This window comes from Leptopilina heterotoma, unplaced genomic scaffold (genome assembly GCF_015476425.1).
Source record: "Leptopilina heterotoma isolate Lh14 unplaced genomic scaffold, ASM1547642v1 Lhet_90, whole genome shotgun sequence".
Lineage (NCBI taxonomy): Eukaryota > Metazoa > Arthropoda > Insecta > Hymenoptera > Figitidae > Leptopilina > Leptopilina heterotoma.
In genome coordinates, this window is record NW_025111194.1 from 309,463 (window position 1) to 325,983 (window position 16,521).

Below are 16,521 nucleotides of genomic sequence, written 5' to 3' on the forward strand. Positions count from 1 at the left end.
TTTCTCCTTGTTTCTCATTGTAAACACGGCGAAACAAAGCGAAAATACTCCCAGGGTTGGGAACCTTTAACTTTTATTAAATTTTTTAGAAGAATTTTATTATTTATGAAGATAATTGAATTTTTTACACGAATGTTGTTAAAATTTTTGAAAATAATTGAATTCCAGCAAAGAATTTGATTATTTATGAAAATAATTGAATTCTTGCAAAAAAAATTTATATAAATAATATTTTTGTTTTTAATAAATAGTTGTTTTAATTTAATACGAGTGCAAAAGGTCTAAAATTTTGTGATTTGAAAATTTTAATTACTTTTAAAGTTCTATTTGAAAAGTAAAAAAAAATATTTCTTATTCGTAAGTTTTTATCGTTTTTATGAGTTTTACAAAGGGTAACCTCTATTACCTGAATAAGTGTCATACTTGTCGTTGATTGAATTTCAAAGATTGTAAATTTTATCAGCAAATATGTATTTTTACCATTTTTACATATTATGAAACTTGACCTCTGATAAATCAATAGATGAAAAAACTTTCATTATTGCAAATGTCATTGCTAAGCTACGAGGAAACAAACTTGTAATAAAAGTAATAATATCAGAATGCAGCTTGTTGTAAAGTTTGAACAACCGTGCAACAATAAGGTAAATGTAGAATAAATTAATGTAATTTTTATTAAAAAATTATTAAAAACATTGACATTTATCTGTTACGATAAATATTTGCAAAAATAAAAAAAATAATTTTGACAATCTTTGCACTAAAAATATTATTTATAGATACAAATGATGAAGCTGCAAGTTGTCGTCTTCATTTTTTTAATTATGGCGGATTTTGAAATTGGTCAGAATTTCAGTAGGTCTGAAATTATCATAAAAAAGAAAGAGATTCAATCAAAATGGACTCAACGAGTCATAACAACGATAAAAAATGATCCTAGAATTTATCAAATCATGTTGTTGAGTAACAATAAAAATGTAGGTACTCCCAAAATTGTCCAAGATGTTCAAGAAAATTTTCCAACCCTGCATTTCAATGATTCCTATCTTAAAGCAGAAATTCAACATCTGCAGAAATGGTATTCTTTAAGCAATCCACGAGATACTACGTTGTTTATTCTTGTCAAATTTCCAAACAAAAACAACACCCAATGGACAGAAGAGATGATGTCATTCATTAAACAATTGTCAACTGTTCGTATTCGACCAAAATGTCTAATTGTTCGCTTTTTGGATTCCCAACAAACCTCGAATTACGCAAAATTTCTGCAAAATATGTGGCGAGATTTATTTCTAGACGTCACAATTTTGGATGTTTTTCAAGAACGAGCAGTGATACATCAGTTGAATCCTTTCGTTAATTCCTACGAAGCAAAACCCTTTTTCAAAAAAACACCATTGTTTCCAAATAAGCTTCGAAATTTACACAGATATCCACTAAAAGTAGGAATTATGTACCGTCCGCCATACATAAAATTGAGTCGGAATTCGACAAATCATCCAGTTAATGTTTCTGGTCCAGATGCGGAAGTTGGAAGAATATTCGCTCAAGTAATGAATTACGAACAATTGTGGACACCGTCAACAGTTGAAGATTTTGGAATTTATTCTTGCGATACAAAGAAATTGACTGGTTTTAATTCTGCTGTTCAACGAAATGAAATTCAGTTCATTGGCGTAACTGGTACAACGTCTAAAAAAAATTGTCCGGTAGAAATGATTGAGAATACAATTCTTGCTGTAGATCACTATGTCGCAATTACTCCAATTTTTATGACGAACAATGTTTCCATTACTGTGGGAGAAACATTTTATTATCCAATTCTGCTGACAGTGTTGATTACAATGTTCAGCTGTATTATCATGAATGTCTTTAAATTTGAGAAAACAATTTGGAACTGGACAGTGGTAATTCAAATTTTATTTGGAATTTCAATAGAAACGCAACCGAGAAAATTAAGGGAACGAATTTTGTTCGTATGCTTCTTGATCTTAAATTTGTATTATTCCTGTAACATCTTGGTGTCGTTGACTGATTTTAATTTTCGAATGGGTGAGGAAAGGGAAATCAATACCCTGAATGATTTAATGGACAGTGGTCTTCAATTCAGTTCCGAATTAGATAAACTAACAATGCTACCGTTAGCCATCAGACAAGATAATTTTACCCAATGGGTTACAAGTGGTCGAGTGAGCACTTATGACCATTGTATTGAATTTCTTCTCGATTATAAGAATATAACCTGTATTATGAGATTATCCCAAGCAGAATGGCATGCAGGAATTTACAGAGAACAAAATCTCGTGAAATTCGTACCAGAGTATATCATTTCAGTGGGGATTGGATATTTTCTGGAAACCGGATCTCCGTATGTTGACAAATTTCATCAAATTCACAAATTATTGAAGGAATTTGGACTTTTGGACAGATGGAAGGTTGTAAAAATGCCGAATGCTAGGTTTCTTCAACTTGATGTCGCAACAAAAGATAAATTTGGTAATTCGGACGATGATGGTGAATGGAAATTACTGTCTTTGTTAATTGGAGTAATGATTTCTGGTTATCTTGCGTCAATTGTTTCATTTTTTATTGAATTGGTTCTTGACAAGTGGGATAGAAGACGAAGATTTTAATATCTTAGAAGGTATGATGGGATTGTTAATAATTCATTCGAATAGCTTTCAAAGACACTTTCTCTGCTCCAACACTTTTCTACATTGATTTCGTTTGATTTCAAACACATTTACAGAAATTATTGAACATTTTATAAAAATTCGATCGACATTTTATCCACCGCAATTCTTGTTGACTTTAAACTTTTAAAGAAATAATGCAATCATCATTACTTTAAAATATTTATTGACATTTAAGCGTTACAAAATAAGGTAATACTTTTTTAATCAATTAGCACTAATAGTTTTATTTCAAATTTTTAAAAAGATTACGTAAAGACACGCAATAAATCAATAAACAAAATACAATTTCTTAGTTGCTAAGATACCAAGAAAGAAACATATAACAAAAGAAATACCAACAATTCGACTGAATGATGTAATGTTTGCACAGTAGATGAAGAACTTTATTGATTATGCTGCTTAGCTGGATTGTCATCAAAGTCTTCAAATTTGAGAAAACAATTTGGAATTGGACAGTAATCTTTCAATTAATGTTTGGAGTTGGAGTCAATTTCAATCCGAGAAAATTAAAGGAACAAATCTTTTTCAGTTGCCTCTTGATCGTGAATTTTTATTATTCTTTCTATATATTCGAATCGCTAACTGATTTTAATTTCCGAATGAAAAAAGAAAAGGAAATTAAAACATTGAATGATTTAATAAAAAGTGGTCTACAATTCATTTCGGAGATAAACTCTGTAACAATTATGCCTTCAATCATTAATCGAAATGATTTCACAGCCTGGGTGAAGAAAGGTCGAATATTATCATTCGAGGAATGTATTGAATTTCTAGTCGATTATAGAAACGTGACTTGTATTATGAAATTGTCACAAGCTGAATGGTTCGCAGGATATTATAAAAAATATGATTTGGTAAAATTTGTTCCTTAATTTATTATGTCTGTGGGAATTGGCTTTTTTCTAGAGACTGGGTCACCATATGTGGAAAAAATGCGTAAAGTACACAGATCAATAACGGAATATGCGCTATTGAAAAAAATGGAAAGTCAAAAAAATACCGAATGAAGCGTGGAAAATACTTTCTCTGTTGATTGGGGTACTAGTTGTCGGCTATCTAACATCAATGATTTCTTTTCTGGTTGAAGTTATACTTGTTAAATGGAAGCAGAGGTGATCATTTTATTAAAATTGGATGCATAATTGACTAATTATCATGATTCTACTTATTCTAATAAGTTAGTATAAACATTTTCAAATTAATGTTCTTTACTTATTGCTGATTGAAATTTAGAGATTGTAAAATGCAGTAATATGACGTATTACTTATCATCAAACTTGACTTCTAGTGAATCAATAGACAAAACATTCTTTCTTGCCGTTACTAAGCTACAAAGAAAGAAACACACAACAAAAGGAATAATAACAATACAACTTGGTGTAACATTTCAATAGTCGTAGGGAACATACAGAATGAAGCTGCTAATACTCTTTACCCTTTTAATAGCAACACTAATTTTTGAAGTTAGTCAAAAGAATTATATAACAAAGTCTGAAATCATCGAAAACAAACGACAGAACCAATCAGAATGGTCTCAAGAAGTCATAATGACATTAATAAACGATCCAAAACTTTACCAGATTATGCTTCTGAGTAATAATGCGAAAAAATATATCAGATTTGTTCAAGATTTACGACAACATCTGCCTACCTTGTATTTCAACGAGGTCTATTTAAAACGAGAAATTCAGAATTTGCAGAAAAGGACTTCTTTGAGTCATCCACGAGATACTACGTTGTTTATTCTTGTCGAATTTCCAAACAAAAACAATACCCAATGGACAGAAGAGATGATGGCATTCATTAAACAATTGTCAACTGTTCGTATTCGACCAAAATGTCTAATTGTTCGCTTTTTGGATTCCCAACAAACCTCGAATTACACAACATTCCTAACAAAAATGTGGAATGACTACTTCCTGGATTTAACAATTCTCGATGTTGTTAAAGGACGAACTACGATTCACAGGCTGAATCCGTTTATTTCCTACCGAAGAAAGGTGTTTTCTAGGAAAACTTTACTGTTTCCACAGAAACTTCGCAATTTGAATGGTTATCCATTGAAGGTGGCTTATATCACCAGACCACCTTATGCAACATTGAAACGCAATTCGACAAATCATCCTTTTAATATTATTGGTCCCGATTCAGTAGTTGGTCACACTTTCGCCGAAATGATGAATTACAACCAAGTATTGGTACCATCAAAAAACGAAGAATTTGGTAATTTTTCTTGTAATGTTAATAAAATAACAGGCTTTGATTCGTTGGTTCAAAAGAGGATAGTCCATTTTATTAGTGTGACCACTACATTAGTTAGAACACTTTGTAAGAAGGAAGTAATTGAGAATGCAATTTTTGCATTAGATCACTATGTTGCAGTCGCTCCAATACTGAAGTCAGGAGATTATACAGTGACTATTGGAGAAACCTTTTTCTACTCCATTGCTTTAACTCTACTGATTACAGTAATTGGCTGGATAACGATGATAATCTTCAAGTTTGACGCACTCATTTGGAATTGGACGGTGATTATTCAAGTTTTATTTGGAGTGGCAGTAAATTTACAACCTACGAAAATAAAAGAACAAGTCTTCTGCGCAATCCTTTTTCTTGTGAATTTTTATTATTCTTTCCACATACTGGAATCTTTGACGGATTTTAATTTTCGAATGGATAAAGAAAAAGAGTTAAATAACATTGATGATTTAATGAAAAGCGGTCTTCAGTTCGGTTCAGAAGTAAACACAAGAAATATTATGCCTGGAGTTTTCGGCCAAGATAACTTCACAGCTTGGGTGAAAAGAGGACGATTATTAGCATTAGAAGAGTGTATTGAATTTCTTGTCGAGTTCAAGAACGTAACTTGCATTATGAAATTGGCACATGCTGAATGGTTCGCTGGATTTTACAAAGAAAATAATCTAGTAAAATTCATTCCAGAATATTTTGGATCTGTAGGAATTGGATTTTTTCTGGAACCTGGATCTCCGTATGTCGAGAAATTCGAACAAATTCACAGATCATTGAAGGAAGTTGGAATTTTGGAAAAATGGAAAATCTCGAAAAAACCGAATGCAACTAGGATTCTTCAACTTGGTATCGCAACGCAAGATAAATTTCATAATTCAGATGACAGTGTTGATGATTGGAAGATACAATCTTTGTTGTTTGGGATAATGATTGCTGGTTATTTTGCATCTGCTCTTTCATTTCTTCTCGAATTGGTTCTTGGCAAGAGAGAAAAGAGACGGAGACTTCAAACGGTTTGAAGGTATTATTAAGAATTTGAACTATTAGTCTACTGATAAATGTTCAATTCAATTGCCAAAGCTTAAAGTCATTGATTACCTGAGTATTCGATTTCATATTATTGTTCACAAACTTCATACTATTGTTGTCTATATAGTCAAATTTCCAATCAATAAGATGAAAGGAACCAGAAATCAAATATTAGATAAATCTTTATACTTTATGCTGCAGAAAAATAAACTAGTGTATTAAACTAAAGTAATTTACTTATAACTTCTGGAAAATAACTTTCCACTTGTCATCAACCTTCAAAACTGATAAATCAATAGATAGAAATCTTTAATTCTTGCAAATTGTTATTGCTAAGCTACAAAAAATCAAACATAAAACAAAGAAAATACTCAGAATTTGACTCAATGCAGTTAGTTTTACAATAGTGAATAGTGAATCTATAGTATTTTTGGTTCTCAAAATTAATAATAAAAATTACAATATTATTTAGGTTTATTTTAAGTTTTAAGAAATTGAGTTCGTAAAACTAAATTAATTTGTTATTTTAACTTAAGTAATTAGTTGTCCAATTTCATTTTTGGATTCAGGATCATAATAAAAATTGGTTTATAGAATAAAGAATGAGGTTACAGTTTATTCTGTTTCTATTCATCACTACGATGATTTTTGAAATTCATCAAAAGAATCATTCAACTTATTCTAAGATTGTTCGAAAGAAAAAAGAGATTACATTCAAATGGTCACAACTAGTCATAGAAACAATTAAGAAAGATCCAAGAATTTATCAGATCATGTTAATAAGTAACTATGAAAATGCAAACAATCCAAGAATTATTCAAGATCTTCAAGAAAATATTCCGACCCTGCATTTCAATGATTCCTATCTTAATGGAGGAATTCATCAGTTTAAGAAATGGTATTCTTTGAGCAATCCACGAGATACTACGTTGTTTATTCTTGTCGAATTTCCAAACAAAAACAATACCCAATGGACAGAAGAGATGATGGCATCCATTAAACAATTGTCAACTGTTCGTATTCGACCAAAATGTCTAATTGTGCGCTTTTTGGATTCCCAACAAACCTCGAATTACACAACATTCCTAACAAAAATGTGGAATGACTACTTCCTGGATTTAACAATTCTCGATGTTGTTAAAGGAAGAACTACGATTCACAGGCTGAATCCGTTTATTTCCTACCGAAGAAAGGTGTTTTCTAGGAAAACTTTACTGTTTCCACAGAAACTTCGCAATTTGAATGGTTATCCATTGAAGGTGGCTTATATCATCAGACCACCTTATGTAACATTGAAACGCAATTCGACAAACCATCCTTTTAATATTATTGGACCCGATTCAGTAGTTGGTCACACTTTCGCCGAAATGATGAATTACAGCCAAGTATTGGTACCATCAGAAGTAGAACGATTCGGTTCTTTTTCTTGTAATGTAAAAAAAATTACAGGTTTCAACTCTTTGGCTCAAAAGAGGAAAATCCGTTTTATTTGTGTGACTACTTCACTACCTCGAAGAATGTGTGAGCAGGAAGTAACTGAGAATGCAATTTTTTCATTAGATCACTATGTTGCAGTTGCTCCAATACTAAAGTCAGGGAAATATTCAGTGACTATTGGAGAAACCTTTTTCTACTCCATTGCTTTAACTCTACTGATTACAGTAATTGGCTGGATAACGATGATAATCTTCAAGTTTGACGCACTCATTTGGAATTGGACGGTGATTATTCAAGTTTTATTTGGAGTCGCAGTAGATTTACGGCCTTCGAAAATAAAAGAACGAGTCTTCTGCGCAATCCTTTTTCTTGTGAATTTTTATTATTCTTTCTACATTCTGGAATCTCTGACGGATTTCAATTTTCGAATAGATAATGAAAAAGAGTTAAACAACGTTGATGATTTAATGAAAAGCGGTCTTCAGTTCTGTTCAGAAATAAATTCAAATGAAATGCTGCCTAGACTTTTCGACCAAGATAACTTTACAGCTTGGGTGAAAAAAGGACGAGTAGTAGCATTGGAAGAGTGTATTGAATTTCTTGTCGAGTTCAAGAACATAACTTGCATTATGAAATTGGCACATGCTGAATGGTTCGCTGGATTTTATAAAGAAAATAATCTAGTAAAATTCATTCCAGAATATTTTGCATCTGTAGGAACTGGATTTTTTCTGGAACCAGGATCTCCGTATGTCGAGAAATTCGAACAAATTCACAGATCATTGAAGGAAGTTGGACTTTTGCAAAAATGGAAAATCTCGAAAAAACCGAATGCAACTAGGTATCTTCAACTGGGTATCGCAACGAAAGATAAATTTTATAATTTAGATGACAGTGCTGATGATTGGAAGATAGAATCTTTGTTATTGGGCATAATGATTGCTGGTTATTTTACATCAATTCTTACATTTCTTGTCGAATTGGTTCTTGGTAAGATGGAAAAGAGACGGAAATGAAAGTATTAGATAACCAGAAATTAAAGTATTAGTTAAATCTAAGGTTATCATACTTTTTGCTGCAGTTACATAAACTACTGTATTAAAGTATAAAGTAATTTACTTATATTACTTCTGGAGAATAATTTTCCACTTGTCATAAACCTTGAATTCTGATAAATCAATAGATAAAAATCTTTAATTCTTGCAAATTGTTATTGCTAAGCTACGAAGAATCAAACATAAAACAAAAAAAAATACTCAGAATTTGACTCAATGCAGTTAGTTTTACACCACTATAGTATTTTTGGTTCTCAAAATTAATAATAAAAATTAGAATATTATTTAGTTTTTTAAATTTTAAGAAATTGAAGTAGTAGAATAGTACAAAGAATGAGGTTACAATTTATTCTGCTTTTATTAATCACTACAACGATTTTTGAAATTCGTCAAAAGAATCTTTCAACTTATTCTAAGATTGTTCGAAAGAAAGGAGAGATTACATTAAAATGGTCTCAACTAGTCATAGAAACAATAAAAAATGATCCTAGAATTTACCAGATCATGTTAATAAGTAACTATGAAAACGCAGACAATCCAAGAATTATTCAAGATCTTCAAGAAAATATTCCAATCCTACATTTCAATGATTTCTATCTTAATGGAGAAATTCATCAGTTTGAGAAATGGTATTCTTTGAGCAATCCACGAGATACTACGTTGTTTATTCTTGTCGAGTTTCCAAATAAAAACAACACTCAATGGACAGAAGAGATAATGGCATTTGTTAAACAATTATCGACTGTTCGTATTCGACCAAAATGTCTAATTGTTCGCTACTTGGATTCCAATCAAACCTCGAATTACGACAAATTTTTGCTAAAAATGTGGCGAGATTTATTCCTGGACGTCACAATTCTCGATGTTATCAGAGGACGAGCTACGATTCATCGACTGAATCCGTTTCTTAATTTCTATAAAGCAAAATCCTTTTCCAAAAAGACACCATTGTTTCCAAACAAACTTGAAAACTTAAATGGATATCCACTGAAGGTGGGAATTATGTACCGACCACCGTATGTATTGTTGAAGCGAAATTCGACGAAACATCCATTTGATGTTTCTGGTCCAGATGCAGAAGTTGGCAAATTTTTTGCTACAATAATGAATTACAGACAAAGTTTTTTACCATCTAACGCTGAAGATTTTGGTCATTATGGCTGTAATATTTCAAAGCTTACAGGTTTTAATTCTGCAATTCAACGAAATAGACTTCAACTTATTACGATCACGAGCACCACATCAAGAAGTATATGCAAAAAAGAATTGTTTGAGAATACAATTTTTGCTTTGGATCACTATGTTGCAATAGCTCCTACTTTGAAGTCGAAGAATTTTTCAATTTCAATCGGTAATACCTTTTACTCTTCAATTCTGTTAACTTTCTTGATTACAATGCTCAGCTGGATTATTGTAAAAATTTTCAAATTCGAAGAAACAATTTGGAACTGGACATTGGTGATTCAAATTTTATTTGGAGTTGCGTCAAATTCTCAGCCGAAGAAGTTAAATGAACGAATCATTTTTGGATGTCTCTTGATTATCTATTTTTACTATTCCTGCAACATCTTGATTTCGTTGACTGATTTCAATTTTCGATTGGAAGAGGAGAGGGAGATAAATACCCTCAATGATTTAATGAACACAGGTCTTCAATTTAGTTCTGAATTAAGTAAAATAGTGATGTTGCCTCAAATCGTCGATGACGATGACATGAAAAAATGGGTGAGAAAAGGGCGAGTAACCACCCAAAGCGAATGTATTGAATTGCTCCTAAACTACAAGAACATAACATGCATTATGAGATTATCACAAGCAGAATTGTTTGTCGGATTTCACATGAAACAAAATATCGTAAAAATTGTTCCAGAGTTTATTATTTCTGTGGGAATTGGTTATTTTTTGGAACCTGGATCACCGTATGTTGAGAAACTTCATCGAATCTACAGATTATTGTGTGAATTTGCACTATTGGAGAAGTGGAGAATGAAGATGGTACCGAACACAACTTCGCATCAATTAGATATCGGGCCAGAAGGTAATTTGCATAAATGGGATGAAAAAGATGACATGCGAAAGGTTCTATTCCTGCTCATCGGAATTTTGATCGCTGGTTATGTTGGATCGATAATTTTATTTTTTATTGAACTGCTCTTTGCCAAGTGGAAGCGAGGAAAAAATTAAGTTACGTTTCATTTTTTGGTTAATAGCAATATTTAAATTTTTTACAATATTATGATAATCAGTTTGCTGAGTCTTTACGTGTATCTTTAAAAATATCAACTATGCGTGACAAAAATATTTTTTTTCGTCGAATTTCTATTATAATTTTCTTACTTCAAATACTTAACTTCTATCGAATGATAAAGAAAGTATAACAAATTTTTTAAATATTTTTAATATTTTTGAATGATAAGCTATTTATGGCACAAAGCAAGCAACTAAAAATCGTTATAAAATCTCATACGATAATCATAAAAAATATATATTTTTCTAATATGAGAGTTCAACTGAAAAAATAATACATAATTTTTTATAATTATTTTATTATTATGATGCTTTCATGTTAAGATTTTTATTTTAATTGTAATATTATCAAATATTTTCGTTGACACAAAAATATGTTCCTATAGCAAATTTTATTTTATTTTCTCTAAGTGAAAAAATTATAAAAATAATTATAATTTAATTATTCATTTCTGGAATCTCAAATGCACAAAAATAGTAAGTGCTACCATCATCTCGAATTACTTCCTCAACACAATAATCTGTAATAAATTATCAAGAACATTGTTTTATTTAAATATAATAATTTCAGTATAAATGTATTTTTTTTTATAAAAATGAAAAATTTACCAACCTTTGACTTGATTTATCCTGTCAGTAATAGGAATTGGACATTCATATCCCGTGCACTCGAAATAATTTAATCCTTCTACCTCTCTTGTGCAATTCACTATTATGGAATAGAAATTTAATTTTTAACTCTTTAAATCATATAATGAAAAACTGGAAAAAAAGAATTACTCACTAGCTGCTTCTTCTTTATTTTCGTATTTTTCACTAATTTCACTATCGAAGATATCCGAATATCCACTTTTGTTATAATTCAATGCTGAGTTTAAGTAAAAAATATTGAGAATTATCAGAATAATTACTAGACGCATGATTTTTTTCTTGTTTTTTATTTTCGAAAATTAATTTCAAGTAATGTTTGTAATTTTTTTTATAATATTTAAATTTTTGACAATATTATTATTTGTTGATGAAGTTAGTTTTTTTGTCGAATTTCTATTTTAATGTTTTTATTTTTGCATCACGAAGGAAGATTAAAAAAAATGTTTAATATTTTTTCCATTTTTTGCTTCCTCTTAAAGGAAGCCTTATAGTGATGTCGATTTCTGAATTTTTTAGAATCAATTATTTTTACAAATTTTCAAGTGTAGTATATATATAATTCGTCGAGAGGAACAAATGTCCGGATGTGTGTGTGTGTGTGTGTGTGTGTGTCACCGATTCTTGTGGACAAATTTTCTCTTACACGTCTTGACGGATTTTGATAAAATTTTGTAGGTGTATTACGGTCACGAATACCAAAAATCAGACAGAAGAATTTTCAAAAATATCTAAAAAAAAAATTTTTTTCAATAAATTTTTTAATTTTTGAAAAAATTAATTTTTGGATTTTTTGAAATAACTTTTTTCTATATTAAAATTTTTATTAATTCTTGGCAAAATTGCATACCTGACATAAAAACGAACGTAAAATCGTACAATTATTATTTCATTGCTTCAATTGTGGCAGAGAGTTTGCACAGTAATAGAAAGCGCTACCATCATAAGAAATAAATTCCTCAATGCAGTATTCTGTAATAAATTATTAAGAACAATTTTTTAAAACAATTCTTTTTTATATTAATTACATATAATTTTATACTGAAAATTAATTTTTTCGAAAATTAAGAATTTACCAACCTTCGCCATCTTTTATTCTGTCAGTAATAAAAAATGGACATATGTAATCCCTGCACTCGAAAAAACCTGGCATTTCTTCTGAATTTTTTGTGCATTCGCCTACATGTGGTATAAATTTATTTTTTTAGTATTTTTCAATATATTTAAAAAAAATATTATTATAAAATTATAAAAAAAATAAAATTTATAGGTATTATAATAAAAATACATTAAAATTAAAAACAAAAAAAAAAATATATATATATATAACCATATAATGCTAAATGATGAAACACTTGAAAAAAATTACTCACGAGCTGCTTCTTCTTCTTCATCATAGAATTCAAAGTCTGGCAGTGATATGCAACTGCAATAAAATGCAGAGAAAAATAAAAGAGTAGTGAAAAAATGCATAATTATATATGGTATTAAGAAAAATTAATCATAAAAACAATCGACTAACGAAATTTTGCAAAAAATAGAGAAAAATCTAAAAGATTCTTTTCGTGAATATTATTTTTTGTTTCTAAAAATATTTCCAGTCTTATAGCGAACAATTGAGCTGAATTTAAATTTTCATATTTATACAGTTGTAAATAACAAAAGAAATCTCCTTAAATTTAAATATTTTACAGACTTTGTTATTTGCAATAACTCAAGCAAAAAATGTGGTCTTTATATAACTCTAATTTATTAACAACTATATTTTAATAGCTATTATCTAATTTTTTTATAAAAATTATTATTGTTATTTTATAGAAATTAGAAATTTTTTATAATAATTATAGATATTTTATTATAATTACTAAATACTATAAATATGCTTTGCAAAATGCAAAAAATAATATTTTATACTTTTAATTAATATTTAATAAATAGTGAGACATTTTTTAAAAAAATTTTCTATTAACTTTTAACAGTTTTAAATAATTAAATTTTTTTATTTTTCCCATTTTTTCCTTTTAATTTTCTAAGTGTAATTATAAAATTAAAAAAATATATATCATTGAAATTAAAATGTTGTTCAGATAAAAATTATTCATTATGAATATTTTATGAGAAACAATTGCAAAGAATAATTATTCCGGACAATAAAAAATTAAATCAAGAATACATGAAATTCAATTAAAAGTTTAATTCAATTAAAACTAGATTCTAGATTAATTTATTCAAACTTGGATATTTAAAATATTTCTTTCTTTTTTATTCCTATTGTCTCTCGATTCTGGTATAAAAATTACGAATTTCGAAAAATTCTAATTAATGTAATAAACAGATAATAATTGAGTGTTTAGTAGAAACTTTATTCCATTACTGATATATTTAACATTTTTAAAAAAAAAAATCATTTTGGACGAAAAAATGCGTTTAATTGTTATTTTATTTTTGTTATCAATTTTTTACTACAACTGTGAATGTTACGATGTATATGATTTTGAAAATGAAGAGGAAGCTGCAGGTAGCGTTAAAAATTTATTTTCATTCAATAATTTTTTTCAATTGTGTAATATTCAAAAAATACTTCAATTTAAAAATTAATTTTCAAAAATACATTCAACATACACATTAAATATTAGATTTATTTTGAAAAAAAAATTTTTTTCCGGATAGATTAATTTAATTAATAATAGTTTAAAGAAATGAAATAAAAAATGAAATAAAATCAATTAATAAATAATATGAATATAATAAATGAGAACAAAAATAATAAATAATATAAAATGAAAAGAAATAATAAATAAAAAATATAAAAAGAATATATATTTAAAAAATTGTTTTAGAATTTTGCACACAAGAAGTGGAAGGGCATCCCGGTTTTTACGAATGCGTTGGTTATTTGAGTACAATGATTCCTGCTCGAAATCGAATTTCGACGGGTAAAGGTAATAAAATTTTTTTTATTAATTTAATATTATTTATTTATGATTCTTTACATAGTTTTAAAATACAAGAATACTGTTAATAAATAGTAAACATATAGAATATTAACTTTTAATTGAAAAAAATTAATTTTGGTAATTATTTTTTTCAAAATAAACAGGAACCTGTGTGGATGAGTTCATAACAATGGAGGGCAATACTTACTATTATTGTGCAGTTTCACTTCCAATACTAGACGGATTGTACAATTACTTACAAAACTAGATTTTTTCTAAGAAATCATAAATTATACGCCGATGAAAAAAAAAATTATTTTTTTAAAAATGATTTTTCTGAAAATGATAATTTTGAAAGCGATTTTTTGAAAATGATTTCTTTTTTCAATTTATTTATTGTTGCTTAAAATGAATTTTGAATAAAATATTTATTATATAAATGCGTTCATTTGAATTTCGCGCCTTTTTCAAAGCGTTGGCAATTTCTCTCTTCACGCCGCTATTTTGCAGAGTTTAGCAAAAAAAAATTATTCACCCTCATTTTAACAATTTTTTTTAGATTTACTTAATATTTAGTACTGGCTTTTTTGCTTTTGGTTATTAATTAGCTTTTGGTGAATCCCCGAAGTACAGAAAGTTTAAGGGTTCGTTCACACCGGATATATGCAATACACGTTGAATTTTATTGCACTAACTCAACCCTGATTGTCAAGGTTTGGATATAATAACCTAACCTTACAAAAAAATGTAAAAAAATACTTGTTATTGTGATGTTCTATTTTTTAATTTATATATGTATATATAATATATATAAATATATAAGAAAAATAATTTGTAAACAATGTCCTATTTATTTGTCCGTCCAAATGGAACGCCGTTGCAATTTCATTTGACTGATTTATCAGATAATTTGCTAATTCGGTATATATTTCTAATTGAGGTAAATATTTCAGTGTTATTAAAATTGATTCTCGAAAACCGAAAAGGTCTTACTTTGTTATAAAGCGAAAGCTAGATATTTTATAAAATAATTATATTGATCAGTTCTTTGACAAAATAAAAATACATTACGACAATATATTGACTCTGATCAACAAAATAATCTCAGTCGCTTTTTTTGGCTATTGTTAATTTCTAAACTAGAAATAAATACTAGATTATAAATAAATAATTAATTTAAATAAATTAAATAATTAATTAACAACTAGTTAATAAATTAATAGAAACAACGTAAATCGTCGTAAAAAATTGTGAATTCTACCTTAATTAATTATAAATTAAATTGAAACAAATTTTATTTCCAATTTACTAATTTAATATTTTTATAATAAGGCGGCAATAATTTTTAGAGCAATGGTGGAGAAGTTACACTAAAACCTGATGAACTTATTCTCACCTTCACTCTGTCGAAGTTTTGCTACAAATATCCAATTGTTTATAATATCGAATTCATCGACGATTGTTTAACAAGAAATAAACTTTTAGATATTAACGAATATTAGTAAGTAGTCAACAACTAAAAAAAAATTCCCTTAACGAATAAAATATTTTTTATTGTTTTGTTTTTGAAATTTTTAATAATAAATATAGGTAATAAATAAATTTATATTTATTGTTTTGGATATTTTCTTGTATAGCATTGGTGACACACGACATTTCAATGTTTGCAGAATGCCAGAAGGAGTGAAGGAAATAAAAACTTTTAAATGGTAAACTTATTATTTAAATAAAAATACAAAATTGAAAAATTCGGAATTATAATTATGAAATTTCAATTTTAATTAGCCCTGAAAGCAAAAAAGAACATGTTATGGAAGGAGAGCAAATAAAAAATTTGGACAAGGTAATTTGATAGTGAAATTTTATCATTTGTATTTAATTAAGTATAAATTATTATGACAAAATTTATTAAATTTCATTTTTTTTTAATTTTAATTAAATTCGAGATTTTAGTGAAATAATTTATCATTTAATTTACTCTTTTTATTAGATTTCTACTGTCGCCAAAAAATCTAATAAAATGAAACAAACTGTTTTTTATAAAAAACGGAAAAGCCAAAAAGAAGAAACACGCACTGAACGTAATTTGTGAAAAAAATTTTTTTTTCTTATTTTGAAAAAAAAAACGTATTTTAATATTATTTTCGGTAATTTCTATTAAAGATATGTAAATTAAATATGTAATTTCTATTAAAGATATGCTTTATATTTATTATTTTG

The 16,521-nt window shown here is 28.1% G+C and overlaps 5 protein-coding genes across 5 annotated transcripts in view; 4 read left to right on the plus strand and 1 right to left on the minus strand.

Annotated features, from left to right (window-relative positions):
* LOC122511903 overlaps positions 1–16,393 on the plus strand; it is a 28,151-nt gene extending 11,758 nt beyond the window's left edge. Inside the window, exons 3-8 of the mRNA XM_043627471.1 lie at positions 14,206–14,307; positions 14,466–15,241; positions 15,651–15,802; positions 15,939–16,010; positions 16,087–16,144; positions 16,292–16,393. Of these exons, the coding sequence (XP_043483406.1) occupies positions 15,143–15,241; positions 15,651–15,802; positions 15,939–16,010; positions 16,087–16,144; positions 16,292–16,393 (483 nt within the window). The 5' untranslated portion in view covers positions 14,206–14,307; positions 14,466–15,142. The remainder of the gene's footprint in view (positions 1–14,205; positions 14,308–14,465; positions 15,242–15,650; positions 15,803–15,938; positions 16,011–16,086; positions 16,145–16,291) is intronic.
* LOC122511850 lies at positions 4,086–6,062 on the plus strand. Its single transcript, XM_043627371.1, has one exon. It carries the CDS (start codon positions 4,109–4,111, stop codon positions 5,966–5,968), a length of 1,860 nt encoding a protein of 619 aa, XP_043483306.1. The 5' UTR covers positions 4,086–4,108; the 3' UTR covers positions 5,969–6,062.
* On the plus strand, positions 8,773–9,984 carry LOC122511902. The gene is made up of 2 exons (XM_043627470.1): positions 8,773–9,821; positions 9,968–9,984. The coding sequence occupies exons 1-2, from the start codon at positions 8,804–8,806 to the stop codon at positions 9,982–9,984; spliced, it is 1,035 nt and encodes a 344-aa protein (XP_043483405.1). The 5' UTR covers positions 8,773–8,803.
* LOC122511853 lies at positions 10,040–10,725 on the plus strand. The gene has a single exon (XM_043627374.1). It carries the CDS (start codon positions 10,109–10,111, stop codon positions 10,652–10,654), a length of 546 nt encoding a protein of 181 aa, XP_043483309.1. The 5' UTR covers positions 10,040–10,108; the 3' UTR covers positions 10,655–10,725.
* LOC122511854 lies at positions 11,036–11,723 on the minus strand. The gene is made up of 3 exons (XM_043627375.1): positions 11,502–11,723; positions 11,331–11,426; positions 11,036–11,238 (listed from the first exon to the last, which is right to left on the minus strand). Exons 1-3 carry the CDS (start codon positions 11,635–11,637, stop codon positions 11,156–11,158), a joined length of 315 nt encoding a protein of 104 aa, XP_043483310.1. The 5' UTR covers positions 11,638–11,723; the 3' UTR covers positions 11,036–11,155.
* Positions 16,394–16,521: the final 128 nt, after the last annotated feature.